General features: G+C 40.4%; 10 protein-coding genes across 10 annotated transcripts; 8 read left to right on the plus strand and 2 right to left on the minus strand. All coding sequences in view use genetic code 12, as the record gives it.

The window, feature by feature from the left end:
• Window positions 1-1,547: 1,547 nt before the first annotated feature.
• PHO3.2 (acid phosphatase) lies at window positions 1,548-2,534 on the plus strand (the record flags this gene model as incomplete). The annotated part of the gene is made up of 1 exon (XM_001385331.1): window positions 1,548-2,534. The coding sequence occupies one exon, from the start codon at window positions 1,548-1,550 to the stop codon at window positions 2,532-2,534; it is 987 nt and encodes a 328-aa protein (XP_001385368.1).
• Window positions 2,535-4,108: 1,574 nt separating this feature from the next.
• PICST_48545 (conserved hypothetical protein) lies at window positions 4,109-6,856 on the plus strand (the record flags this gene model as incomplete). Its single annotated transcript, XM_001385332.1, has 4 exons — window positions 4,109-4,226; window positions 4,275-4,541; window positions 4,605-4,785; window positions 4,855-6,856. Coding segments are annotated over 4 exons (2,568 nt in total), but the record flags the coding sequence as incomplete, so codon positions are not given.
• Window positions 6,857-7,735: 879 nt separating this feature from the next.
• On the plus strand, window positions 7,736-8,866 carry PICST_32596 (predicted protein; the record flags this gene model as incomplete). The annotated part of the gene is made up of 1 exon (XM_001385333.1): window positions 7,736-8,866. One exon carries the CDS (start codon window positions 7,736-7,738, stop codon window positions 8,864-8,866), a length of 1,131 nt encoding a protein of 376 aa, XP_001385370.2.
• Window positions 8,867-9,907: 1,041 nt separating this feature from the next.
• PICST_32597 (predicted protein) lies at window positions 9,908-10,528 on the plus strand (the record flags this gene model as incomplete). Its single annotated transcript, XM_001385334.1, has 1 exon — window positions 9,908-10,528. The coding sequence occupies one exon, from the start codon at window positions 9,908-9,910 to the stop codon at window positions 10,526-10,528; it is 621 nt and encodes a 206-aa protein (XP_001385371.2).
• A 1,529-nt stretch (window positions 10,529-12,057) lies between these two features.
• On the plus strand, window positions 12,058-15,588 carry PICST_47968 (predicted protein; the record flags this gene model as incomplete). Its single annotated transcript, XM_001385335.1, has 1 exon — window positions 12,058-15,588. One exon carries the CDS (start codon window positions 12,058-12,060, stop codon window positions 15,586-15,588), a length of 3,531 nt encoding a protein of 1,176 aa, XP_001385372.2.
• Window positions 15,589-15,914: 326 nt separating this feature from the next.
• Window positions 15,915-16,379, minus strand: PICST_61936 (predicted protein; the record flags this gene model as incomplete). The annotated part of the gene is made up of 2 exons (XM_001385692.1): window positions 15,915-15,979; window positions 16,016-16,379. Coding segments are annotated over 2 exons (429 nt in total), but the record flags the coding sequence as incomplete, so codon positions are not given.
• A 267-nt stretch (window positions 16,380-16,646) lies between these two features.
• PICST_47649 (predicted protein) lies at window positions 16,647-17,486 on the plus strand (the record flags this gene model as incomplete). The annotated part of the gene is made up of 1 exon (XM_001385336.1): window positions 16,647-17,486. The coding sequence occupies one exon, from the start codon at window positions 16,647-16,649 to the stop codon at window positions 17,484-17,486; it is 840 nt and encodes a 279-aa protein (XP_001385373.1).
• Window positions 17,487-18,711: 1,225 nt separating this feature from the next.
• On the plus strand, window positions 18,712-20,034 carry PICST_47989 (predicted protein; the record flags this gene model as incomplete). The annotated part of the gene is made up of 1 exon (XM_001385337.1): window positions 18,712-20,034. One exon carries the CDS (start codon window positions 18,712-18,714, stop codon window positions 20,032-20,034), a length of 1,323 nt encoding a protein of 440 aa, XP_001385374.2.
• Window positions 20,035-20,316: 282 nt separating this feature from the next.
• Window positions 20,317-20,499, minus strand: PICST_62753 (predicted protein; the record flags this gene model as incomplete). Its single annotated transcript, XM_001385693.1, has 1 exon — window positions 20,317-20,499. The coding sequence occupies one exon, from the start codon at window positions 20,497-20,499 to the stop codon at window positions 20,317-20,319; it is 183 nt and encodes a 60-aa protein (XP_001385730.1).
• A 615-nt stretch (window positions 20,500-21,114) lies between these two features.
• On the plus strand, window positions 21,115-22,293 carry PICST_67997 (mitochondrial 54S ribosomal protein YmL3; the record flags this gene model as incomplete). The annotated part of the gene is made up of 1 exon (XM_001385338.1): window positions 21,115-22,293. The coding sequence occupies one exon, from the start codon at window positions 21,115-21,117 to the stop codon at window positions 22,201-22,203; it is 1,089 nt and encodes a 362-aa protein (XP_001385375.1). The 3' UTR covers window positions 22,204-22,293.
• Between the last annotated feature and the right edge of the window lie 246 nt (window positions 22,294-22,539).

The raw sequence follows: 22,539 nt of genomic DNA on the forward strand, positions 1-22,539 counted from the left end.
CATACGACGATCGAGGCGGGTGCTGCCGTGACTGTTCAACCCCCGATTGGTGTGTTTGATTCATTCTAGGAAAGACGTTACTAATGTTTAGTAGGTTAACAATTTCCAATTAGATTTGAGACGGATCCAAACGGATTGATGCACCATCTGAAGCAGATTATGAATATTTTTAAAGCTGCCAACGGCCTCAATATCAGAACAAATTTAGTGTATTATGTCAAAAGCAATTCCCCAATTCTCTCAAGCCACCTGGCTTCCGACTTCTGACACAAACGTTTGTTCGGTTACACCTCCAGGATACCCGCAATATTTTTTGCACCATTATTATTTTTGCTATTTTTGCCATTATTAAAGGATATTGAGGTACTGTTGATAGCCCATAGTCTCATACGGCCCGATTGTGCTAATACTCGGATCCAAGAAATTGACAATAGCGAATAATTTCACACCAGGTCCAAGAGAAATAAACTAGATTTCCAACAGACAGATCGGAAGCAGACAAGCATAGATACGAACAAGCGACCCACGGGCATCGTACTTTAAACTATAGAATAGTTCGGTTACTTCTTTGAAGTCTTGTCGTTTTCAGCATCGTTGCCTCCTTTTACGGATCGAGGTCGGCCAAATCAAATTCCGGAATTATTTAAACCTATCAGGATGACAAAGAGACAACGTTTCTCTCCGTTAGCTATTAATAAATGCATACCAAGAAATTATCTGGGCCAATTCTTCACCATAATTGTTTCAAGGTAGCCTGTGTGTTTTGAGACTTTAAACGCATGCCGTCTTCTACATAATTGTCACAAAGAAGACTAACCCCTAAAAGTTTGGAAAGGAGACTGGAGAATTTCATGACATAATCCTTGGCCAGTGTGTCAAACAATTTTTTCTTGCGACAGAATATAGGAGCTTACGTCTATGCAGTGGAAGGCTGGACAAGATAATGTAAAAATAGAGCCGCAAAAACAGCATCCCCAGAAATCAATCTGGCCCCAAATTGAAATCACTTGGACCAGAATTTGTGACAGTGGTTGATCTTCGGTTGAGTGTTACACCTCCCTGTTTCACCAAATTCCGGTTTCATTTGTACACTCCCCAATTACCCCCAATCGAAGTGCAGAATGGCTACATCTTTTTTGGTAAAGTTATTACTACATCTGTTAACAATAACCGCCGCATAGACAATTGTATCGCAACGTGGTCCAGCGTGTGCCTTAATTAGTCGCAAATTATCTACAGCATCCTAGACCTCCTGCACACAGAACCAAAAGTTGCTGCTGCAAGGCATGCGGGCCAACATTCATGATGATTATCTAAATAATTTTTGGAGCCGTTTGCTACTTGCACCATCCAACATGTTATGGAGTAGGATTGGCTGAAGAGCCAATTCGTACAACTATTTGTAACAATTGCCGGTCAATCTAAAATTTTCACTTCACGTTGTTCTCCACTATTCAACAATTTCAAATATAAATAGCCACCATTTTTCTTCATATTTCTATATTTCCATATTTTCAGTCTTCATTCCATCATCAGTTCCTCTAACAATGCAATTGAACAACTACATCGCTTTCTTGGCTTTGGCCACTGCTTGTTTGGCCAAGACCATCCTCTTGACCAACGATGACTCCTGGGCTGCTACTAACATCAGAGCTACCTACTACCAATTGAAGGACGCAGGTCATGACGTCTACTTAGTTGCTCCAGTTTCTCAAAGATCTGGTTGGGGTGGTAAGTTCGATGTTCCAAGTTCGCCAACCTTGGAAACCGACGGTGAATTTGCCTACGTTAAGGCCGGTGAACCATCATGGGGTCACGAAGTTGATGATGACCACATCTGGTACTTCAATGGTACCCCAGCTTCTGCTGTAGCTTTTGCTTTGAACTACGTCTTCCCATACTACTTTGCTGAAAAGGGCAACAACGTTACCGTTGACTTGGTTGTCTCTGGTCCAAATGAAGGTACCAACATGTCCCCAGGTATGTACACTCTTTCTGGTACTATGGGTGCTACCTACAACTCCGTCTACAGAGGATACCCTGCTGTGGCTTTCTCTGGTTCTAACGGTAACAACTCCTTCTTCAAGGACTCCTTGGACTTGGAAGACAAGTTGGACCCATCTACTATTTATGCTAACTTGGTTGTTGACTTCGTTGCCCAACTTTTCACTGCTCAAGGTGACAACTCTAGAACCTTGCCATTGGGTGTTGGTATTAACGTCAACTTCCCTCCAGTTGGCTACCAAAATGAATCCTGTATTGCTCCAAAGTGGGTTAACACCAGATTGACCGGTGCTTACGCTTCTGGTGCCGACTTGGCCTACAATGCTACATCTAATTCTTTCATCTGGCAACAAACTTCTTGGTCTGGTCTCCAAGTCTGTTACAATGGTGACTGCTCCTTGCCATCTGAAAACTTAATCGTCCAATACACAGAATGTTCTACCTCTGTCAGTGCTTTCTCTGTTGATTACGACGCTAAGCTCAGTTTGAGTCAAGAAGTCACCGCCTTGTTGGAACCATTGTTCTCTTAGATTATCTGTTAGCCTGTATGGCAGCACTTCACTTTCCGTTACATTGTTCTTCTGTTGATTGATTTTATGAAGTTTGTGGTCGTTCAAAAGTATTGGTTTACAAATTCCAATAGCAAAATACTATATAAAGCTGTTAAATCGTCCCTTCAGTTCTCCCGTTATTAAATTTCGTGGACCACGTTATGGTCCAATATACAATTTTCAATAAGTTTTTTCAGTGTAGGCAGTCGTGAAAGATCGCATATAATAATTTCGCAGTAATTGATAAAAATTTAAGCATATTCTTTTCCGGCATAACTCTGGTCCATTTGGATTTACAATAAAGGGGTAAATCAAGCTCCGTCTCCTGCGGTATGTATCTCAAATCACCTAACTGTTTTTGGATAGCTCTGATTTACTGTTCCATCTAATTGAGTGAATGGAGTTTATTACGGAGTTTCTGTGCACTTCTTGGAAACGGAATGTAATGAGCTAACCGAAGCTCGGCGGACTCATGGCCACCGCCTGAAATTGAATTAACCTGAAGTAAAAATTAGCTTAATTGCGTAACGATTGCCAAGCGACAAGATCATATCAGAGATGTTTGGGACCACTTTCTCCCGGTAATTCCAGAACTGGCAGGGGGGTGCAGAAAGAAGCCTGAATTTTTCACTCGAGCGCAGACTATGCATTGAGTGACAGCACATTCAAGATAGGCATCGACATAACGAGTATCAATATCAATTCGTAAGCATTTATATGGAATAGAATAGAAGATTAGACATTATCATCGAAGGTGTAGCGAAAAGTCAAGACCATTCCGTAGAACTGCGCATATTGGTATCGGTTCAGTCGTTTGCGCTTTTGCCCCACTGTAACTTTTTTCGTTATTCTCATTTTTAAATTTCATCTCGGCATACAATCTCCTCTGCTCTTATATAAGTCAGTAGTTTGATATCGGCAGATTAAGTACCGAACGATATAATTGCAGTAGAATAGGAGGATTCGAATAGAGTCATATATAGCCAATCTTGCATCCTTTGAGTTCGTTGTCATGCAATTTGGTGTGGAATACATCAATTGAAAAATTATACACAATACCCCTATATTGAAACAATCTCGTATTACCAGACACCATTTCTATCATTTGCACCAAAAACGCTACACAATAATTGTGAAACCATCATTGTCTCTAATAGAATTCACAGATGGGAGGACTTCTACGTAAGAAGAAAAGGGACTCGTCGTCGACTTTACCGAAATCGGCTAGTTCCCACTCTATTCTGTCAGCTGCTAATTCAGTGCAGAAATCCACTAGAAACAGATCCAATTCTTCAGTCAACAAGACTTCCAACAATAATGGCGTTTCGTCCGTATCTCATTCCAATTCCATTAGCAGAACGAGAAGAGATTCATTATCCAAGATCGACACCACTACTCCAGGTCCAGCTACATCGCATTATCCTCTCACTATCGAAGGCTCTCCTATGAGTCCAAATGTTCCAGAACAACGAGTTCAGATAGCATCACCCCCACAGGTAGACGAAACTACTGCAGGTCGTCAACCACATCTGGAGCGTTTGTTACCAGTCAAATCGGATTCCAATGGCTTCTTGTCTAGTATTTTGAATGCTGCTAATAATATCATCTCATCTACTGTTACGGATGATAACAAGATAGAAGCCAGCACCACAAGTGTCACTTCGGGCCGCAGTAGTATTGATAACTTACGAATAACCCCTTCACATTCCAGAAAGGAAGCCAAAGAACACTCCTTCTCGAACAGACTTGACTTCTTGCTCAAACCAGCAAGATTTGGTAGTTCAAAAAGCTCGTTCGATGAAGAGCAGGCAGACATCCTTATGAATACGGATAATGCTGAGGTTAAAGAGCCCAGCGAACCAAAAATGCCGTCTTCACCTCTTTCGACGGTTAATGTACAGTTTGAATCTATCAGAGAGTCTCCTTTAAATACGTTGGGACAGGGTGATCTTTCTCTTGCTGCTTTTGATAAAGCACAGCCAAAGAGTGCGGCTCAGGGAGACATATCTATGACTGTCGGATCTTCCATGGAACCAAACTTCGAGACAGAGACAAGAAGCAGGTTCTTGGCATCACCACGTGAATCTACAGACAACTTGGTGGACATCAAGAGAAGCTTGAGTCCCGATATTGTCAATCGCCAATCTTCAAATGCAGTAAACACGGTCTCAGATGTGAAAAGACCTCGTAGAAAATCCAATATAGTAACGGCTAGTTCAGTTCCTACAGTGTCAATGGCCAGATCAGTTTCTCGAACTGACAATAGAATTGACAACCTAGAAAAGGTGGTTAGTCCTAGCGGTGATTCTAACTCAAAGCTGAGAAGCACAGATGCTGACTTGGATGAAAGCGACGCCGCATTATATTCAGAAGACGAGTCTTCTGACAGGGATGAATCTGAAGTCATAGACTACTCCAATCTTAAGTATGCATCGAGAAAGAGAAACAAAGAGTTCCATTCAGTATTCAAGAAGCTTCCACTGAGCGATCCATTGATTGACGATTTCAGCTGTGCATTGTCGAAGGATATATTAGTTCAAGGGAGAATGTATTTAAGTAGCAACTACATTTGCTTCAACTCCAATATCTTAGGCTGGGTCACTAACTTGGTGATACCGTTACAAGAAGTGATACAAGTAGAGAAGAAATCGACAGCCGTATTGTTTCCAAATGGTATGATTATCAGAACTTTGCATCATAGATATGTTTTTGCTACATTTTTGAGTCGTGACACCACATTCAATCTAATCACCAATGTCTGGCACAAGGTGTTATTAGAAACAGCAGATGATAGTAAATTAGCGGTCAAGAGAAGAGCAAGAGGCAATTCAAGATCAACAGGCGCTTCTAAGTCTGTAAGTAGAGACAGATACGACGGTACTAATTCCTTGAACGATGAATATGACATTTCTGAAGTCGACAGTCGAAGAGATGTTCTTTCAGCACTGCATGACGAAGAAGACGATTTCGATGGCAGTTTCAGTTCTTTATCTCTACACAGCGATAAGGATAACGACGACGAAGAGGCAGGAAGTGACAGTGGATCTGTTAAGGGCGGCGATCATACGCCGAGCTCTGCAAACAAGTCCATGAGTAGAGATGAAGGCACAAATGGTTCTACTGAACAAGGTGCTAACACATTCAAAGGCTTCCCAATGGTAGGGCCAATGGCTCATGCTCCTACTGATATTAACTATACTAAAAAAGCCAGCGAAACATTCATTTCAGAAGGTGTATTGAAAGCACCTGTTGGTGCTGTATTTTCAATATTGTTTGGCGCTGATACTTCTTTGTTTATTAAGATCTTGAAGAAGCAAAAGAATTTCGATATCACCGAGTCTGAAATTACGCCATTATCACCTAAAAATAAGGAAAGACACTACAGCTACATTAAGCCGTTGGGTGGGCCGATTGGCCCCAAGCAAACAAAGTGTATAATAGTTGAAAAGATCACTGAGTTCAATCCAGAAAATTACATCTTGGTTGAACAAGTTACGTCGACTCCAGATGTTCCTAGTGGAAACTCGTTTTCTGTGAAGACTAAAATGTTTTTCAGTTGGGTCGAGTCTAACCATACAAGATTATACGTGGTCACCTCCATTGAATGGACAGGTAAATCTTGGATCAAAGGAGCTATAGAAAAAGGTAGCATTGATGGCCAGAAAGAATCTATGAAGGTCATTATGGACTCTTTAGATGAAATGATTAGTACCGGAAACGAAGGTGCTGGTAAAGGCAAGCAAGCTAAGAGTAAGAAGAAGGGCACTAGAAGCAGAAAAAACACTATCGTCAAGAAGCCGTCAATTGAGAAAGAACCGGAGGTAGTCAAGGAGTTGGGAGTTGGAGAGAAATTCATGGATTTTGTAGAATCGTTGGGCAAGCTCTTGCCCATACCGTATTTGGGGGACTTGATAACAGGGTTTATCGTACTTTTTATAGGGATCATGATCTCATTTCGATTATTCAATGCGATAACCGGCGGGTCTAGCAAGAGAGTTCAATTCATTCCCGAAGATTCGTATGTCTCCAAAATCAGAATAGACGACAACAAGTATATCATCATTCCAAGCATCGATACAAACTTTCACAACAAGAAGATTGTTATGGAAAATGAAGTCAACCTCTGGAACTGGGTCAGAGAGAGAAGTGAAGACAAAATCAAGATAGTGTCTGACGACAATAGTAGTTCAGGGCCGATAGGTAAAAGTGATGCACGCAAGGACTATGCAGACCAGGAAGTTTACGAGATAGTGAAGATCACTCAAATGAAGCTCGGACAGCTTTCTGAGAAGTTGAAATAGAATGGTGTCGAGTTACTACGCCAAGGGTTAGAGTTTTAAGCGAATAATACAATTGACATAAATATGACGTCAGATATACTAGAAGTAATTGAGAATTCTCCATTGCTTGGGGCTAGACCGTGGCCCATATTGTTATGCTCGATCCGAATAGTTTTAGTCTGCAAACAAAGGCATTTGTGCAACCGACGGTTTCTGCACTACAGCAACGGCAAAACACAATTGGATCTGAAACATGGAATTGGCCAACATATATATGTGATACAAGGAAGCGAAAACACTAGCTGTAGTTAGAAAACCAATAGAACTTGCCGAAAGATCTCGGCTCATAAAGTAGAACACTTTGTGGGTGTACTTTTGTGATTGTAAAACAGGCATGAGAATCAAAATTTGTATTTCGTCTATATATCATCTAGTAGCAATTTATAGCTAGGTTAGTTCGGAAATGTATAGAGAAAGCCTTAAATCCCTGGACATCCTATCCAAGGCGAAAATTTCGTTTAGTAAAATTCATATGTTTCGACAAGAGGTTGAATTCCCAATAGGGCCAAATTAATTGGGTATTTGATCAATTGGCTGATAGCTAAGACCTAGAACTAGTCTTTGTACCACAAACTAAGACGGCCAACGCTTGACCACAGAATTCGGAGTTGACGTACAGGAAGTGTTACATCATCGATTTATCTTGCATAGGGTCATTGTCTAAGTTATATATTCTGCGGAGCCCAGTTTTGCAATTTGGCCATGACTTCTTTGTGGAGAATAAAATCAGACCTTCCGATTACGAGACAAGTTATAATTGATATAAAAGCAGATTCTTTCCTTTCACAATTAAAGCAGAAGCCGATTAAATCAAATTCACAGCTTTAATCTCTAAGTTCAATGATTTTTCTATCTATACTATGCTCGCTTCTAACTACAGTCGTACCGTTTGTGTTAACCATTAAATGCTTTGATCCGGTGATTGCCAGCCAGATTCCATACACATCCTACCAGTTTCTACTCAACTATTGGATCTATTTTGTTATACTTCAGTTCGTCAACATCAACTTTGTAACCACCCATGGGCAATTCTACTTTGACATCATTTCACAGACGCTCAAGCTCTGGTTTTTGTACGGTAGTCTGAACAATTTGGCTCTATTCAACCGGTTTATTGTCACCAGAGTCACTTCTTCCAGAGACTTCAATGGCCTCTACCATCTTGAAGCCAACTACATTAACCCATTGTTGAGTAAATACGTAACTTCCCAGATCCGTACTGATTCTAGAGGCAAGAGAATGGGGCAACTACAATACTATCTTATCAGATTGGGCCAGAAATATGCCAATGACACCAATGTCGACGATATGCTGTTTATTCTTTTAGAACGTATACTATCTCTGGCCCGAATGCTAGTGGTTTCGCTATTTGCTCCCCAGATTCTGCCAAATATCAAGACTTCTCCTAGAAGAAATGAAATGGTCCAGCACTATCAACGTCATAGGTCATCGAGTGGAGGGTCCAAGAGCCTTGGTACCAGCACCAGAACAGCGCCACTGGTGTACAATGTCGGGTCATCTCCACGTAGCATTTCTGGCGGAGGTCTGTACCATGAAGCTACAGTACTAGAGCTCAATAGGCATGGTGATGCTATTGGACAAAACTATACAAATGCTCAATCTATGCCGTACCCAGTGGGGACGGGATCCAATTCGATTCTCAATGATAATCTTGCAAATGTTCCATTGAGCAAGTTCATGAACAAACCTCGTAGTGTATCTGAACGAATCGATGCAGCGGCTTCCAAGTATTTTGGCATCAAGCCTAGGTCCAGTTCTGCGGGAGAATCGGATACAGTACAAAGAGGTTTTGGTCCACTGGCTGGTTTTAGAGTGAATCCCAATTCAATCAATTCCATCAGGCTGCTGTACCAAATGGAACAGCAGAGAGAGAACGACATACCCCCATTAGTTACGGTGTCCTCACCTTCTTCGGGTAGAACAACTCCTGCAAGACAGCTACTAAACTAACTATTTACTATTTGCTTTTAACACTGGTTATATTGGGTACGAAATTATAGAATATACAGGCAGAGATAATCCATAGGGAACAATGTGACGATTGTAGACTTATCATATACAAGTCTCTTAACAGGTGATAGTATAACATAAAAGAATCGACGCCATGAGAGTAAGAAGCACACGTTCGAGTAAATAAGGCAAGTGTTAACCTACTTCTGGATAGCATTATTAAAGAATATACATGAAATAGGAGACCTTCCCAATTTTGCACCAAATAGCCTTACGATTTAGGCTAAGATACAATAGGGTTCACCCCAATTCATATTTGCAAGGGATAGATATACCACACACCAAAGACACGAAGCAACTACATTTTAGGATTTTAAACTATGTGTGAGTGCTTACCCAAATGACGTAATGGAACTTCCTTCACAACAGTTGAGGTTTTGTACTCAAACGGTTGGTATCCCTGGGCTGTATACAAACTGGAGGCCTACATTTGCTTGGTATGAGGAACAACGGTTTGTGAATAACCAATAGACATCGGCTAGATTACCGAATACCGAATATTACGCCAGACTCATATATGGATATAAGCTGGAATTGGCCACTCGCATGATTTACAGAAACTGTAACCGACAAAGAAGTGAGGTTATTGTAAAGTGAGAAATGGCTCAGTGCACCTCAGTTGTCGCTCAGCCAATGGCTCTTGAGCCCTGAACACTTAACAATGCCAATTTGGTGATAGCTTTGGTACAATAGCATACGTGGTGTTCGTTTTACCGTTGAAAAGCAAATTTAACAAAAAAAATGCACTCTGTTCCACTTAATAGGAGTTCCGGTTCTGCAATTAGCCCATACTTGGGGTTTTTCTCTCCTCCGACTTCATATGTCAAATTGACAAAATGTCAGACCAGCCCGCGAACAAATCTTTTTTCACGAGCCTTCTCTTTCCAGATAGCCTTTAACTAGAACACCATCAAGGCAATTCAGCAAAGCCAGCACCAATTCTTATCAGGACATTGACTCTTGCGTTTGAACTCCCGATACATGCTACCACCTATCACAGTAGCTGGGAAATTGTCTGACAAAGACACTCCGCTTCCTTCACCAGATCTCATCCAGACTCCCCATCTACATTTCAACTCCACATATGTGACCTCCTCTTCCGCCTCCAATACTCCCCCATCGGGTGCAACCATAGCCAACTGCACCTGTCTGACGGCATCCCAGAACCCACAGCCCCATCCAACCGTCATTGATACTGCGATATTGGAGAATACGCCCAGAACTACAATTCTCGTCAACCATTCAGGTACTTCGTCTGAAAAATCAAACCTTGGGCAAACTCAATACTTCCCCAGCGTGACACCACCAACAATCAGCGCAAATCCAGAAATAACCACAGTCGATGACGACGCCAATCAAAGTAGTCTGCTCCTGAAAGACGAACGACTAGATGAGATCAAGAAGCAGTGTTCTCAGCTCATCAGCGAGTTAGATGCGAACCCCAACCCCGAGGAAATCGTCAGAAAGCATATAATAATGTTGAACAAATACAATGAGTTGAAGGATATCGCATTGGGATTGGTGACTATGATTGCGGATCAGAGACACATCCGCACCACCGATATCTTGGAAGAAGTAAAAGTCGAACACAATCCAGAGTAAATTGGGTTATCGACTGAGACGAATTCATGACAGTAGCTTGTATTTTCTTGACCTTTCCACGGGAGTTATGTTACCATTGCCTACTGCTAACAGCTCACTTCGAGCTTGTTGTTACAACTATTATCGCTGTAGCTAACAACGATTACGACAAACGACAAAACTATATTTATTACTTTCTACTTTGTTAGAAGATAGATGAAGTTGCCATAGAGTGTTCAATTTTTTTCCACGCATGGGATGTGCTTACTTTTTATTATTATTGTTATCAATTGGCCGGGTTGATTTTGCTTGTATTATTTTCTACGTTCTTTAGTTTCATTTCATTCATTCATTTATTGCCTCACTATAAGTTCAAATCATTTTGCTAGACTGTTTTTAGAGTAGTAAATATCATTACAAATTAATTTGATAGCTTGCCCCTTTGAATTGGCACATGATACTAGATCGTCATACTGATTGGGGAACCGGCAAATGAAAAATGCTGCCGTGCGAAGATTGCAAAAAGTGCTACATTTACTTGCAAACGAATTGTACATCAACCTAATTAGTAAGACCAATTTAGGTTCTTTGTAACACCTGAGCTACCAATGTTGACTACAAAGATAATGGATGTCATTTGCTGATAGTTTCTTCGCCGACTCAGTTTTGGCCATTTGGCAGAATTTGTGGTTGTCGTAGCCACGAGGAGGACAATATGCAAATTTAAGTCAATACATGCTCTTGCAAATCTCGTTTGGTCTCTTGACAAAATCCAGGAAGTCAGAAAAAAAATAGAATACAAACTCAACCAGCGTAAGCGACACCTCACCGTGTAGAAATCGTACTTATCCACTCTGCACCTACAAAGTAGAGAATACTCAGTATGGTCTTCTAGACTTGTAGCTTATCGCAGCACTTCAAGAGTCTGCTATCAGAAAGCAAACGCACCCCTATGCGTGGATGCAGTAGAAGCCTCGCCAGAGCACCAGTCCATCCCGCTAGATTCTCTACACCCCACTTATACTTGCTAAGTTACCAGCCTCCAGTATTTCATCAGCTTGAGCCAAGCACAGATCCAGACCGCAGTATGAAGCCATTCCATCTCCCGCCCCAGCCTCTATTCATGCTGTCACATGGGAATGTTGGTCACGTGAGGCGCCTCAGAAACTTGTAGAACAACCTCTTAAGCATTCCGACGCTGCAGCAATACGAGCCGTATATATTATACAATCCTAGAGATCTCTGTACAGGCTCGAAAAAAGGGATGAAAAAAAATAGTCTAGTCTGATTCACATATCCAGAATCCTCTTTCTATTGTTTTACAGATCTTCCACTGTATATCTATACTGGTGCCAGATTGGACACTTGTTTGCTACGAACCCTCACCATCCCTTTCCATTTTTTGGTCACTATTTTTCATCTATTTGATACTGAGCTTTCAAATTCTGGTCTATTCCATCTTCCCCTGTCTACTTCTATCCTGTTTGTCCCGCACTTTTGTCTATCTTTAGATTCTGATTTGAGGACCGTAGCTGTGAGAAATCCACACCATGAGGAAGCTTCTATTTCTATTGAGCCTCTGTATGATGGCGTACGTTGTGCTCGTAGCTGCACTGCCGCGACTAGAGAAGGTCACCACCAGATATCTACCTGATAGCCTACTTCAAAATGATGCTGCTCCTCAGACTACAGAACCTCCTTCCAAAAGAACAACAGACTCGTCCATACTACCCTTGGACGTGAGATCACTAAAAGACTTTAAATTAACAGACTTACTCTTGATCTCAGACGTCGACGGTAACTTGCACGCTGTAGAACGTAAGGAAGGAGCTCTTATCTGGACACTTCCCAGCGACGAACCTCTAGTGAAAATCCAGTCCAATAGCTCAACAGAAGATAGCCAGTCCAATATCCTATGGTTTGTCGAGCCATACCAGGATGGATCTCTCTATTATTTCACACCCAAATTTGGGCTCAACAAACTTCCTACTAGCATCAGACAGTTGGTGATGGAGTCTCCTTTCTCCCTCAGTGGAGACGACAAAATCTACACCGGAAGCAGGAAAACTGCCCTCTATACTGTCAACATCTTCACAGGTGAGATTGTCTCATCGTTCGGAAATGAGGAGAAATGCCCGGTTGCCAATACCCACTACAAGATAGACAACTTGTATCTGCGTCTGGATACCATCAACATAGGGAGAACGACCTACGAGTTGACCATCCACTCCAAGTTGAATACCAATGTAGTTTGGAACGTGTCCTATTCTCAATGGGGACCCAACAATATAGACAACGACTTGATCATGCAAAACTCAGAGAGCATAGATAAACTCTACTTTACCCCTTTCTACAACAAGTCTATATTGGCTATCAACAAGGATATAAGTGCACCCAAATGGTTGACGAACTTACCTTCTTTTGCTGTCAGTGTGTTTGATGTCTTCAGCAATCTCAAGAACTCGGACTGTGTTCTTTTGCCTCACCCATCGAAGATCTTCAACCAGCCACAACTCGATGATGACAACGACAACAATTCCGACCTTGTCTTCATCGACAGAACATCCAACAGAAAGGAGTGGTTTGCAATGAGTTTTAATAATTATCCTTCATTAATCAAAACGGCTCCAATTTCCAATTACCAGTTGTATTTGCTTAAGCTTCAGGCTGACTTCCAAGACTTGAATGTGAATGTTGACTACTTGAAGAATTTTCAATTATCTACGAGTCCACCAGAGGAAGTGAAAACTTTGATTAGTGGCATACATAGAGCTTTTCAATTGTCTGCCGACACCTTGTACCAGCCTTCTTCTAGATTTGAAAAGAGTGATGACATCAAACGTATTGGACAAAACGAGCAAACAGAACGCACAGAACAAGACGAGCGGACAGAGCAAGACGATCAGAATGACAATTCTTTGAAAACAGATTTAGAAGAGATAAAGCCCAATATCGCAGAGGGAGTTAATTTCGCTCATGAAACTTCACGTTCAGAAGTCTTGTATCTACCACCATCAAACAATGAGGTGGAAAGTTACAGGCCCTACAAAGACCCTGAAACCAGCCATGAAATAATCAATAATTTGGAACCAAATTCCACTACTGCTATCATTCGTAGAATCTTGGAAGACTTGGTTGTTTTGTTGGTTCTCTTTGTTTTAGTAATGACTTTTGGAAAGTCCAACAAGTTTGTGCAAGGCTTTTTCAACAATGGAAGCTTGGTGGGCCCAGTCTCAATTGAGAAAGACGCGGTGTTCGATAATGACGTTGTTCTTGATTCGAACTTTTCAGTTTCGAACGACAAAGAAAAAGTGTCTATTACAGAGAAAGACAAGAGTTCACAAGTTGTTGAGCTTGCAAATCAGGACAACAAAGATGCGAAAGATTCTAATGAGGTATTCAAGAAAGTCAAGATTGTTGTTCCTAACGAATCATTAGAGAAAGCAAACGACGATCCCAGTAAATTAGAAGAAAATGTTGATGACGATGAAGAAGGCAACGGCGACGAAATTACAACTAAGAAGAAGCGCAAGAGAGGCAGTAGAGGTGGTAAAAGGGGTGGTCGTAGAGTTAATAAGAGCAAGGAAAATGCTGGTGATGACCAAGAAATCAACGACGAAAGTCCTGAAGAAGAGTTCATCTCCATTGCTACCAAGAGCTTGGTAAAAACTATCACTACTCCAGTGAAGATTCCTTCCAAGAAATTACAAATCGAAAATAACCTTGTGATATCTGACAAGATTCTTGGTTATGGGTCCCATGGAACCATTGTATACCAGGGCACGTTTGAGAACAGGCCCGTTGCAGTTAAGCGTATGCTTTTGGATTTCTACGATGTAGCTAACCATGAAGTTCGCTTATTGCAGGAAAGTGACGACCATCCCAATGTCATCAGATATTTCTGTTCTCAATCAAGCGAGTCCGAAAAGTTTTTATATATTGCTTTGGAACTATGTCTCTGCTCGTTGGAAGATATTATTGAAAAGCCCAAGAAGTCTCCTCAACTCAGCATTCCTAAAGTTAATGACGTCTTGTATCAATTGGCCAGTGGTTTACACTATTTGCATTCATTGAAAATCGTTCATCGTGATTTGAAGCCTCAGAACATATTAGTTGCAGATATCAAAAAAACATCGTCTTCAAAAGCAACGACAAAGCCTTCCGAAGAGGAAAACAATGTGAGATTGCTTATCTCTGACTTTGGCTTATGTAAGAAGCTAGACTCTGACCAATCTTCGTTCAGAGCAACTACACAACATGCTGCTCTGGGAACTTCTGGATGGAGAGCACCAGAATTATTGTTGCATCACGATTTACTCGAAATATCCCCAGACACCATATCCTCTGTTGGGTCTGGATCTCGTCACTCATTTACAGAGTCGTGGTCGACTGTTACGAACTCTTCTTCAGTACAAGCTTCAGGTGGAAAGAGATTGACCAAGGCAATTGACATTTTCTCCTTGGGATGTGTTTACTACTACATTTTGTCTGGAGGAATGCATCCTTTTGGTGACAGATATTTGCGTGAAGGTAATATCATCAAGGGTGAGTACGACATTTCCTTGTTAAAACAGTGCTGCCCCAATGACAAGTATGAAGCCACCGATCTTATTGCCAGCATGATCCATGCGAACCCAAGTAAAAGACGAAGCACATCTAAGATCTTAATTCATCCATTATTCTGGTCTTCTAAAAAGCGTTTGGAATTCTTATTAAAGGTCAGCGATAGATTCGAAGTGGAAAGAAGGGATCCTCCTAGTGACTTATTATTGAAACTTGAGGACCGTGCCAATGCTGTCCATGGAGGAAACTGGCATAAGCAATTCGATGATGAATTCATGGACAACTTGGGTAAATACAGAAAGTACCACAAAGAGAAACTAATGGATTTGCTAAGAGCTATTCGTAATAAGTACCATCACTTTAACGACATGCCTGAAACATTACAAGCACAAATGAGCCCGCTTCCAGGTGGGTTCTACAAGTACTTCAACAACAAGTTCCCTAACTTGCTTATGCAGATATACTTCTTGATTGAGGAGAATCTCGCAGAAGAACATGCATTTAAGGATTTTTACTAGACACGGTCTGGTTTTTAACGACGCATATGAAATCTATTTTCATCTTTTATAATTCTTTAACGGCTATTCAATAGAGGACGAATAGCTTACAAAATTCATATACATATATTCCAATTTTCAGTTCTAAACGGAAATATCAGTCATTTTAATACATTAAATTCATATTTATCTATTGAGAATAGACTTCACTTTTTATTTACATTCTTTCTTGGTTTCGTAACTTTGCCTGACTTTGTAGTCTTAGATTTTATGCTCTTGGTCTTCGATTTAGCAACTGAATTGTTCGATTCCCTGAAAGACTCTGGCTCGCTGTCGGAATTTTTATCTTCTTTGAACTTCGTATGCTTGCCTTGGAAATTACTTGCACTTATAGCTGGAGAAGTCATGTTAGCTGTGGCAGCAGCACCTCCACCATTTATCTTTGAACCCAACGTCTTCTGCAAGAAGTCTTTAGCCTTTGCTTCTGCATTTTTCTGTTCTTGTTCCTTGGACATAGTGGAAGACTCTAGCTCCTTGGCTCGTTTCATGTATGCTCTTATACGAGTCAATTCCTGGGAAATCGGATGCTTATCGGTGTCAACCCCTGCAGTTTTGAGATAGGAGTATATAACTGAGATGAGTGTGTATGCAGAGTTGTTGTAGAGTTTTATTCTTTCAAATGGAGTAGTGGAATTTTCGGCTACCAACTCGGCAAGAGACTTTTTCAAGACTGGCTTTAGAGCGTCTTCAAGTTGGTCCACACTGTTGTCGAGTGACTTGACGAAAAGCTTGACGTTCTCTATGTTTTCCATTTTTGATTGCTATGCTAATATATTCAATGCTAGTGTTATATGCTGAGATGTAACGATATGTGTGCGTCCACTTTCTGGATGTAATAGTTAACAAGTATTGTACATTATTGATTTATACAATTTATACAATTTGTGTTTGCGATGCTCATTGAAAATATTTCCTGTAGATAGATATTTTCACTTTATCACATCACATTTATATTGGAGTAGAAGCATATTCCAAATTTTATTCTTATCTAGACATAACTCACAGAATAAAGAAATACGATGGTTGTCAGAAAGAACAGGGAGATTTTGACTGGAGGGAAAAAGTATGCCCAGAAGGCTGCTAAAAAACACAGAGTTGAAGAAGTGGTATTCGACAAAGACTCCAGAGTTGAATATTTGACTGGGTTCCACAAGAGAAAGGTTCAGAGGCAGAAGAAGGCTCAAGAGTACATCAAAGAACAAGAAAGATTGTCCAGAATTGAAGAAAGAAAGCAAATCAGAGCCGAACGTAAGAAAGATATGGAAAAGCAACTTGAAGACTTCAACAGCACAGTGAAAAAGATAACATCCTATGTGGAGAGCGATGACGACGACTGGTCAGGTTTCAATGACAAAACTGCTGATAACGACAAAAACGATGATGGAATTAATGAAGAAGAAGATGATGATGTTGATGACGATGGTGAAGAAGATAATGATGGAGAAGAAAGAAGCAAGCCTCCTGCTCCCAAACCAAAGGGAATCTTGCATCATACAGAAGTGTACAAACTAGACGAAACGACGGAATTGTTGCCTGAAAGCAGTGCTATAATAGACGATGAAACCACAGTAACTGTGGACTCGTTGGACAACCCAGCTATAGTGAGTGCTCAACAGGCTAGCGTAGAAGCTCTTGCACGCATGCATAACGTCGATCTTGGAAAATCTGAAAAAGTGCTAGAAAACTCCATAAAGAAAGCTAAAACCCACGCCATTATGGTTGGAGTGGCCAAACCATCAGTTGGAGACAGAATCAAGCAAAAGAAGAAGAAGTTCAGATATTTATCGAAAGCAGAAAGAAGAGAGAATACCAGAAAGGAAAGGTCGAAAGGATATTCCAGAGGGAAAGCCAAGAAATAAGCTGGCTCTGACTGGGGAGATACATTATAATTCTACTTTATTAGCATTTATAGACCATTCACTATACATTACTTACCATATATTGCCGATGGATGCAATTAGCTTGGTGCCCTTCTGGTGTTGACCTTTATGACAAAGCCGGGTAAGCTTGGAAATTTTCCTGTATGCTTGCATCCAAGTTTTTTCCACTGTTTAAAGAGAGCAGATTTGAAAATTTTTAATAGAGCATTTTTTCTTAACCAGATCCAATTCAACAAATGGTTCTTGTGTGGAATATGTGCAAAGCAACTATCGCTGAACAGTATGTAAGCCGAAATATCATGTTGCTTCTATTACAGTGATGACACGATGTCGCCCCAAACGGAGGCTCCTATTCAGGACGATGACCGATTCGATTCAAGCCAAACACTGAAAATTCTGATCGTATTAGAAGCAATGACTTTACAAATCACAGACGTCAAATAACTAACATAATCTAGCATACGAAGCCTTGAATAAAGCCAATGATTTCACGGTGTTCTTATCTTGGAGTATGTTGATCGTACTCCGTTTACTTCTCTGTCTATGTAGTTAATACACAATAGTGAATCATGAATCCTATGTAGAATCCAATTCTTCTCTGGACATTCGGTTGGTGGCTAATGATGTTTCCATGCTAATCATGAATACTTCTGATTAAAACATACCTAAATCGCGGACTAGTTAACTAGCTGCGTCTGAAGCCTACACTGGAAGACAGCGATTGAAATGGAAGCATAGATGAGTCTCAATCAGATGAGAACAAATTTACGTAAATGTATTTGCACCTCTATTCATTCTTGTGTATTCAGTTAATTCTCTCTGTCTTGTAAGATCTAGAGATCAATCCCTTGCATTGTCGTTGGTCTCACTGGCATGGCCCTACTCTTTTGCCCAAATCTTTACTTGTATGTGCTGCGGACTCGCTAGACACGACTTTGCACCCAAAGAAAGAATCAGACCGTGCTCAAAGTTTACGTGTATAATAAACAATTCAGCGATGAATTTTGTATTCCAATATTTTTGAAGATTTATTGTTTTTATTTTGCGTAGAAATATATTGTGTTTGTTTCTCGATACATATTCGTCCATCTGGCCCTCGCATTTGTAACGGCGTTAATCTCTGTAAAGTTACTGGCACCTTTATGGCTTTGTTCAGACTTCCATTTGCACATCCTTAATTATTCACACTCCAGAGCACATTTCCATGGACCAAAACCAAAAAAAATCCGACGAGATTCTCTTCGATGACTTGGTGCCGCTTCCATTCCGAATCCTTTTTCTCGTCCAACTCGGAGTTTTTTTCTGGTACTACCTAGTCTATTCGTGTTACAACTTGAGGAAGTTAAACATTTTGCACCTAATCAAGTTGTCATATTCAGCACATGACTACTCACAACTCGATGACCACTACATACCCAATGGAGAGTTTGCTACGACTCTCGTTCCGGATTTCAATTCCAACCTCATTCTAGCCAATGGAATTTGGGCTAACCTTCGACCTGTGACTATCGTCAATGTTATAGGTTGGGCTGTGTTTAAGATTATTCAACGTAAAGTGAGTCTGAACGACGATGTTTCGCCAGCCATTTTTATTCCGTTGTCCTATGTGATCCCGTTAGCATTATTTTTTCATTTGTTCTATAGATTGTTCTACAAATCCAAAGTGCAAAATTCTATGGGACAGTACAGAGCATTTACCACCATGAAAAGAATCTTGTTGGGTAAGATAAACTCTAGCACAATGAGAACTAACGATATTTTGATATCAGATAGTTTGGTCTCCTACAGCAAGGTATTGAATGACTTCGGCTTGTACCTTTGGAACTACTACTACGCCAGAGACATACCATACAGTGTCGAGTTAGAATTCATTTTACTATGTATACCGACATTTATTCGCATGAAGCAATGTTATTCTGAATACAGAAGCACCGCAAACAGACAGCACTTATTCAATTTCATCAAGTATTCTACAACCTTGGGTCCATTATTCGTAAACCTGTTGATCAAATCTATTATCACTTCGCCAGGAAAGGATCTTAATGAACCTGCATTCTTGGACAAATTGCAGTCCTTGAACAGGTGGTGGTACTTGCTTTCGTTTGTAAACTCAACGTATTCGTTTATTTGGGATGTGAAGATGGACTGGGGGCTTAAGATGTTTGATTTTCTCTTCGAATCCAAAACTTACTACTTCAAAATGGTTCTCTTGAGACCTAAATTAGCATTTGAGCCCGTTGTCTATTTCGCTGTCATCTTGTTTGACTTCATAGTGAGGTTTGTCTGGATTCTCAAAGTTTTCATTGTTAAAGAAGGACAGGACCAAGTCAAATGGACGACGTTGCATATGTTGTCAACCTTTTTATTCGGTTACGATGCATTTTCGTTTGGGTACACCGTGATTGAATTCCTTGAGATCCTCCGTAGATGGGCCTGGTGTTTCATCAAACTCGACTCAGACTGGGCCACGCTTGAACAAGCTACCGGTAACGATATTGAGTTGGTCAATACCTCAAAATTGGGCTAACTAAACCTGTATTTATAGACTACATAGAAATTACAATGAAAACATCTCCTATATTAACCGGAAAGGGATAGCTAAATGTACAATATAAGTTATATGAATAATAATGATGAAGAATGCAAGATGGATGACCCCACTCATATGAGATGGAAAATCATCAATGAAATGTAACTATAAGTGAAGAATATATGAATAGTTCTAGATTTATGCTATATTAATTCAAAAGTCAGTACTAGACAGCTTTAGATCATAAAGATAAATCAGTTACTAATCAAGTCACTTCAACTATTGGTTGTCAAGCCATTTCTGAGCAGCATTTCTCCAAGCTAAGTCAGCCTTTGGACTGAGTCTGTTTTCAGAAGCCCACTGGTACTTCAAAGGAGACTTCAAGGTGGCGTAAATGACCAAGACTGAGCCCATGGTGGCGATGGCAGCGATACTTAAACTGGGGCCGTGGTGACCTGCCATTTTGCTTATTATTGTGGAAGTATTATGTATAAATGTTAATCCTTCGTTATGATGTCTCGATTCATAATGGTTGAAATTTGGTTGGTTGGGACTTATGGTCTGGGCACGACTTTAATGTTGATTGGTAGCGCTGCTTTTTGCATGAGCTATATGGCATCTTATGTAGATGGATCAATGAAAGGTGATATTGAAGTAATATTTCTAAAACGAAGGGAAATATTATCTTTACTCGTGAGTAGATGTCATGGTAAAAAGAATATATGAAATTCAAAGGAAATCATTCAACTTGGAGCACGCTAACGAACGCTGAGAGAAAGTATAATTTCTTGAAAACTTTTCGCCAAATTGTCAATTCGAATGATTACAGATTAAGTACATCAAGAATAACAACTTATCCTAAAACCATCTTTCTTTACATCACTATAGTTTACAACACTCTAGGATTCTGTTTCTTCGCTCCAAAATCTCATCTAGTTGCAAAATCAGACAAATCCGCACTAGCTTATGTAATCGTGTTGATGAAAAAAATTCTCTACAGTGAAAAGTTCTAAGCAGTACAGCCATAGAACAACTAATTGAACTAATTGAAAGTATCCATACAACACCCACCACAGCATGTTGAGAAGGATAGTCAGATTGCCAAGGCCCATGTTGCGGACTCTTGTGCCTACACGTAACTACCAGGTGGCCCGTTTGGATACGTCGTTGAAAACAAACTACGATTCCTTGACCGACTACGGAAGCTACAAGAACAATATTTTCACTCATAGATTGCCTGAATCAACAGCACAACAGTCTCCACCTTTGGTGGCATTACATTCAAGATTGAATTTGCCAACTTCGTACTCGTTATCTACATTGTCACAAGCATTAAACTTGAACAAGTTCGACGATGGGTTAGCTAACAACTTTGGTTTGAACACCTTGGGGAAGAACTTGATGTCGTACTACGTAGCCGAATATTTGTTGATTAAATACCCCAGATTGCCCATGCCTATTCACAATGCTGCTGTCGACTCGTTGATGGGCGTAGAAACTTTGCATGAAATAGGAAAGTCCTGGGGTATCGAAGTAGACCAATCTTCCAAGTTGGAAAAGTACTTGAGCCAAGAGTCAGAATTTTTGAAGTACGGAAAATTGAGATTTGTTTCAGAACAGAGAAAAAGTCAGGTCAAGGAAGATGGGGTCTACGAGTTGAGTCAAGAAGAAATTGCTTCTCTCCATAGAAACAAATCTTTTGTAGCCAAAGAAACTGAAGCATATGCCTCCGCTGTGAGATCTATAGTCGGTGGGTTGTACACTCATGTTGGTGAAGATGCCACCAAGGCATTTATAAGTGACCACATTCTCTCGAGAAAGTTGCCTTTGGAACAGATGTTCCAGTTCTCGCAACCTACCAGAGAATTGATCAGATTGTGTGACAAGTTGAGCTTCACTGAACCAGTTGAAATCAGATTGATTGCTGAGACTGGTAGATTGTCAGCTCATCCAATTTATGTAGCTGGTGCATTCTGTGGTGTCGAAAAGTTGGGTGAAGGAATAGGATCGTCGCTAGCCGAAGCTAAGACCAGATCTGTGGTCAATGCCTTGTTGTCATACTATTTATATTCTCCTATAAGCGCCGATGGTGCTGATGTCAAATTTCCAAGCGACATTGACTACAAATTCGAAGGCATAGTTGGCACTGGTGACGTTGCCATCTAACTGAGCTCCTTATTATCATAGTCACTTCTGTAAATAACCTGTGTACATAGAGTCACATACATACATTCTAATGACATAGACGTAGTCTGGAACTTTGAGCAATTGCTTGTAATTGTAGGTTGAAGTTATTACAAATTGCAATACGGAATTTTGTGTATGAGAATATGAAAAAATAGATGGTTCGCAAGCTTTATTATAAATTTTGAATTTTCGCAGCAATTCTAACAGAATTATAACAATTCACCAAGAAGTGTTTCAAATTTCTACTATATAACAAGACAAACAAAAAGAGCATTTTCCTTTCTCTTCACAGTGACGAGATTAACTAAAAGCATA

The sequence above is a fragment of the Scheffersomyces stipitis genome, chromosome 6 (assembly GCF_000209165.1).
Source record: "Scheffersomyces stipitis CBS 6054 chromosome 6, complete sequence".
In the NCBI taxonomy this organism is placed as follows: Eukaryota; Fungi; Ascomycota; class Pichiomycetes; order Serinales; family Debaryomycetaceae; genus Scheffersomyces; species Scheffersomyces stipitis.